At 61.1% G+C, this 4649-nt stretch overlaps 1 protein-coding gene across 1 annotated transcript; it reads right to left on the reverse strand.

The window, feature by feature from the left end:
• Positions 1 to 211: 211 nt before the first annotated feature.
• KAZALD1 (Kazal type serine peptidase inhibitor domain 1) lies at positions 212 to 4396 on the reverse strand. Its single transcript, XM_029081165.2, has 5 exons — positions 4285 to 4396; positions 2822 to 3376; positions 2077 to 2237; positions 1553 to 1700; positions 212 to 549 (listed from the first exon to the last, which is right to left on the reverse strand). The coding sequence occupies exons 2-5, from the start codon at positions 3297 to 3299 to the stop codon at positions 455 to 457; spliced, it is 882 nt and encodes a 293-aa protein (XP_028936998.1). The 5' UTR covers positions 3300 to 3376; positions 4285 to 4396; the 3' UTR covers positions 212 to 454.
• Positions 4397 to 4649: the final 253 nt, after the last annotated feature.

Here is a 4649-nt window from a genome sequence, read left to right on the forward strand (position 1 = left end):
TGAGTGTGCGTGCTATGGGGGGGTGTCATTGCTTTGTCTGCATGTGTGAGGGTGTTTGTGTGCATGTTTGTGGGTGTGTGTGCCAGTCATGCTACAGCTATAGCAGGAGAGCCAGGGGTTTCCTGCAGCCCCCTCTCCTCCCACCCAGGTCCCCAGGGACTGGGCTAAACCCAGTCTGTCCCATTGTCGGAGGTCATCGTGGGCAGGCCACTCAGACTGTCATCGCCATTTATTTGTCCAGGCCTGAACTGTGCTCCTGCCCTCTCCGCAGCCTGGCCCCTGACCCTCAGACCCAAGCCCCACTCCCTGGGAGAGGGAAGGTGGTCCCAGAGGCCCCAGGTTGGAATGGACTGCCTAGGGGATTAGGTACGAAGCCCACCCCAAGGTGCCTGGCTGCTCTTCCCCATGGAAGAGCTGCCCCAGCAAACCATCTGGATGAACGAAGCCTCCAGGCCTAGTAATAGTCATCCCCCTCCTCGCTCTCGTAGTCGTCCTCGGCCAGCAGGTGAGGGGGGCGTGGCAGGGAGAGTCCCGTGGTGTTCAGCTGGTCTGCAAGCACAGCAGGGAGGGGCCCGTCAGCTCCCCAAAGGCCCCTTGAGGATGGGGGCTGCAGACCCTGCCCCACTGCATTCCAACTCCCCAGGTGAAGTAAGAGACCCCTGAAAAATGCACACACACATACACACACACACAAACACACTCACAGATACCCAATCACACCGATATGACTAGGCACCCAAATACTCTTACAAATGCAACCATATACAAACACCCATACAATAGGCAGACACTTGCATACTGACTAATGAATTTAGATACATGAACACATTTTCACACCCCAAGAGGCACACATTCTTCTGTCTGTTTCCTTCATTAGAGGATAAGCTCTTTGCAGGCAGGGAAAGTGTCACATCTTTGTTCTATTCTTCCCAAGTACTTCTTACCAGTGCATTCTAACCAGAAGAAGCACTTTTCTTCTACTAAATGAACCCATATGCATGCACATACTCTCCTTCATAAACACAAATTCTTATGCAACTTCCCACACAAGATACACGTATGTACATAACTTGACACTCAGGTCTTCTAAGGTCACCAAATTCATCTTAATCCGTTCCTTACCCCTTATACCTCTCTTGGACATTAGCCCCCTATGGGGTTCCCGTACCTCAAGGTTCCTCTCTTTGCAACTTAACCCTCTCCCCTCTCCCCACTTCTCTTGGCCTCTCCATTTCCTTCCTCAGCAAAATAAGGCAAGACATGACAGGGAAGCGTAAAGCGAAATAAACTAGAGGAGAGCAGGACAGGGGAGAAGAGAGCAGGGGAATGCAGGGTACAGCAAGGAGAGTTTACAGCAGGGCAAGGAAGTGTAGGGTGGGGCCGTATGGGAGAGGACTGGAGCAGGACAGTTCAGGAGCCTGTAGGGCAGGATAGGGTGGGGTTGGACTGGCTGTGGCGGGAAGGAACGAGGCATGCTGGGAAGCAAAGAGCAGCAGGGCACAGCAGGCAGGAGAAGCTTGGAACTGTATCCATGGGAGAAGCCCATACTTACCCGGAGAGAGCACAGTCAGACTTGCCGGGGCCTCCACCTGGCCGAGGGCATTGCGAGCCAAGCAGCGGTAGGTCCCCTCGTCGCTGGCCCTCAAAGCCTGGATCTGCAGCCAGCCAGTCACCTCAAACTGCTGAGGACCACCCCTAAACTGAAGCAACATCCCCTGAGGTTAGCCGGTAGGGTAAAGGGGGGACTGGAGAGAGACATGGTGGGGGCTGGGGAGGGGGTCCAGGGAAACCTGTTAGATTGTAAACTCCCCGAAGGCAAGGACTGGATTTTCTACTCATACTAGACCTTCCATTCATTCATTCAATCGTATTTATTGAGAGCCTACTGTGTGCAGAGCACTGTCCTAGCGCTTGGGAGCGTACAATACAACAATAAACAAGACACATTCCGTGAATGCTATCACATTATTGAATCATTAATAGATGGAAGGAACTGCAGGCTCAGGGAAAAGAAGGATCTTGGATCTAGGCCCATGAGAAAAGGGCTCAGGGGGGAGGGACCCTCCCCGGTCTCACCTGTACAGAGATGTGGGGATCGTCCCCTGGTAGCAGGATCTCCGACCCATCCTTCCTCCATTCGATGGATGCCATGGGGTAGGCGAAGACCTCGCAGCCAAAGATGACATCCTGTCCAGTCACATTCCAGATGTCGTACGGGGGAGACATGATCTGGGGTGCTGGAGGCACGGGGGGATGGGGACTTGAGGGCTACTTGAGGCAGACTTTGGCCACCGCACATCACAGCCTCCTGTCTTTGCCTCTCAGCAGGGTGGGAGCTCAGCTCTGGTGGGTGTAAGCGTCAGAGAGAGCTGAGGGGGGCTGGGGCCTGGGAGGGGAAAGGAGGAAGGGGGAGTCTGCAAATCGAGGTACCCACCTCTGGTCTCCTCTAGACCGTAAGCTCGTCGCGGACAGGGAATGTGTCTACCAACTCTGCTATATCGCACTCGGCCGAGCACCCAGTGCCCTGCTCTGCGTGCGGTAAGTGGGCAATAAATACGATCGGTTGATTGACTGATCGATTGGGGGTGGGCCCACGGCCTCGGCCATCCCACGTCTCCTGCAAGACCTGAAAGCTTTTGAGCGGTCACCGCCGACCCCACCCCGCTTCCCCCCGGTGAAAGCCCTCCTCCTCCCATCGCTTCCCTCCCCACCCCCCTGCCGCCCCATCCGGCCCTCGCACTTACGAGGCAAAGCTGGCACCTCTACGTAGGAGGGGGGCAGGGGCGCCAGGGAGGGGCGAGCGGGCTTGCTTGGGCCTTACCTGCCTCGCAGGGCCCGGCGTGTGCCAGGCTGAGGTTGGCCCCGGGCCGGGCCCTCGCCGCCTCTTGGAGGCGACAGCGGTGCGGGTAGGTGCGGCCGTCGGAGCCGCAGAGCGGGCTGGCCTGGCGGCACTGGCACCGGGGCTCGGGGGCCTCTCCGCGCCGCGGGTCCCCGGCGTCCAGGCGGCACTCGAGCCCGTCCCCGCAGCGCCCGTAGAAGTGGCTGCTGGCGGGCTCCAGGTCGCAGAGCTGCGCCTCCAGGTTAGCGCACTCCCAGCAGCAGCCGCAGCCGTCCCGCACGCGGCCCGCCAGGCAGCCCCGCGGCGCGGGGCACCGCTCCGGCTGGCACTGCCCGCAGCCCTCGCCCTCCTCCAGCAGGCGCTGCCAGCCCCGCCGCAGGTAGTCGGGCCCGGCGGGGCGGGGGCGGGCCCGGGCCGGGGGCGGCAGGAGCAGCAGAAGAAGCAAGATGGGGGGAGACATCTTCGGCCTCGGACAGGCCTTGGGCCGAGGCCCAAGGGTCACCGCATCCTCGGCTCCCGGCCCGCGCCCATCCGGTCCTGTGCGGAGGAGGGAGAGGAGGGCGGCTAGAGGGACATCCCAGATCGGTCCCTCCGAGGATCTCTTTCCCCCGGGCTCTGCCTCTCTTCCACCTCCGAGACCGGGACCGGGAGGTGGAGGGGAAAGGGTTCTGCCCCTCCCTGCTCCCTCACACGGGTGAAGCAGCGTGGTTTTTGGCAAGAGCCCGGGCCTGGGAGTCAGAGATCGTGAGTTCTAATCCCACCTCCGCCACTTGTCAGCTGTGTGACTTTGGGCCAGTTACTTAACTTCTTTGTGCCTCAGTGACCTCCTCTGTAAAATGGGGATGAAGACTGTGAGCCCCACGTGGGACACCCTGGTAATCTTGTGTCTACCCCAGCGCTTAGAACAGTGCTTGGCACATGGTAAGCGCTTAACAAATACCATCATCATCATCACCTCCCCCATCCCGGCCTCCCAGGAGAGATCCCCCAGGTCACCTTTCTTCGACCCTTGCTGCCCCCTTCTCCCGGGTCCCGGGGGGAGGAGGAGAAGATTCACAGGTCGGGAATCGGGGAGTGGGGGAGTTGGCAGAGCTATCGAAGTGCCGTGGAGGAGGGGGCTCCGCGGTCAGGGGTCCGTAAGGGCAACTATCTTCGGCCCCTCCCACGTCCCGCCATCCCGAGCCCCGTTGCCCCATTCGACACCTACCTCATTCAAAGCAGCGCCCCAGCTCCATAGCCCCCCACCCCCGCGCGCCTCAGCCCCCAGAGCCCCAACCCACAGCCCACCCAATTCCCCAGCGTCCCAACCCACAGCCCCCCCATTCCCCAGAGCCCCAACCCACAGCCCCCCCGCCTAATTCCCAGCTCCCCAATTCCGAACCCGGACCGCCCAGACTTCGGTTTCCGAGTGGGGCAGGCAGGTTTCTTCCTCCCTGTGCGCTCACCCAGCAGTCCGGCTCCGGCTCCAATGCTCTCCGGCTCCAGCCCCAGTGCTCTCCGGCTGACAGCTCCTGGCCCCGGCTAAGCTCTGACGGGGGCCGGCAGGCCGGCGGCGATGATTCCGGGACCCAGCTTCTCCCGCCCACCTCCCCGTCTCTCCGCCCCCTCGCTGAGCCTTTCCACGCCCCCCGAGCCTCCCCCCACCCCTCGGCCTGAGCTCCGAGCTCGCTGGGGCTTCGCCCTCCCGGGGACCCCGCCTCCCACTCTGCCCACGCCCGGCGCCACTCCACGCTATATCGAGGGTCCGGCTGTGGTGGCATTTGGGGGGACTCCCTCAATCTCCGGGACCAGCGCCCTTCCCGAGGGGACC

The sequence above is a fragment of the Ornithorhynchus anatinus genome, chromosome 16, assembly GCF_004115215.2.
Source record: "Ornithorhynchus anatinus isolate Pmale09 chromosome 16, mOrnAna1.pri.v4, whole genome shotgun sequence".
NCBI classification, from domain to species: domain Eukaryota; kingdom Metazoa; phylum Chordata; class Mammalia; order Monotremata; family Ornithorhynchidae; genus Ornithorhynchus; species Ornithorhynchus anatinus.

Bases quoted from the DNA above. Each gene is read 5' to 3' on its own strand.
- KAZALD1 (XM_029081165.2), bottom strand. From the start codon at position 3,299: ATGTCTCCCCCCATCTTGCTTCTTCTGCTGCTCCTGCCGCCCCCGGCC. The intron at 1,701-2,076 runs GTGAGACCGGGG...ATGTTGCTTCAG, and splicing joins ATCCCCACATCTCTGTACAG to TTTAGGGGTGGTCCTCAGCA. The intron at 550-1,552 runs GTAAGTATGGGC...CTGTGCTTGCAG, and splicing joins TCTGACTGTGCTCTCTCCGG to ACCAGCTGAACACCACGGGA.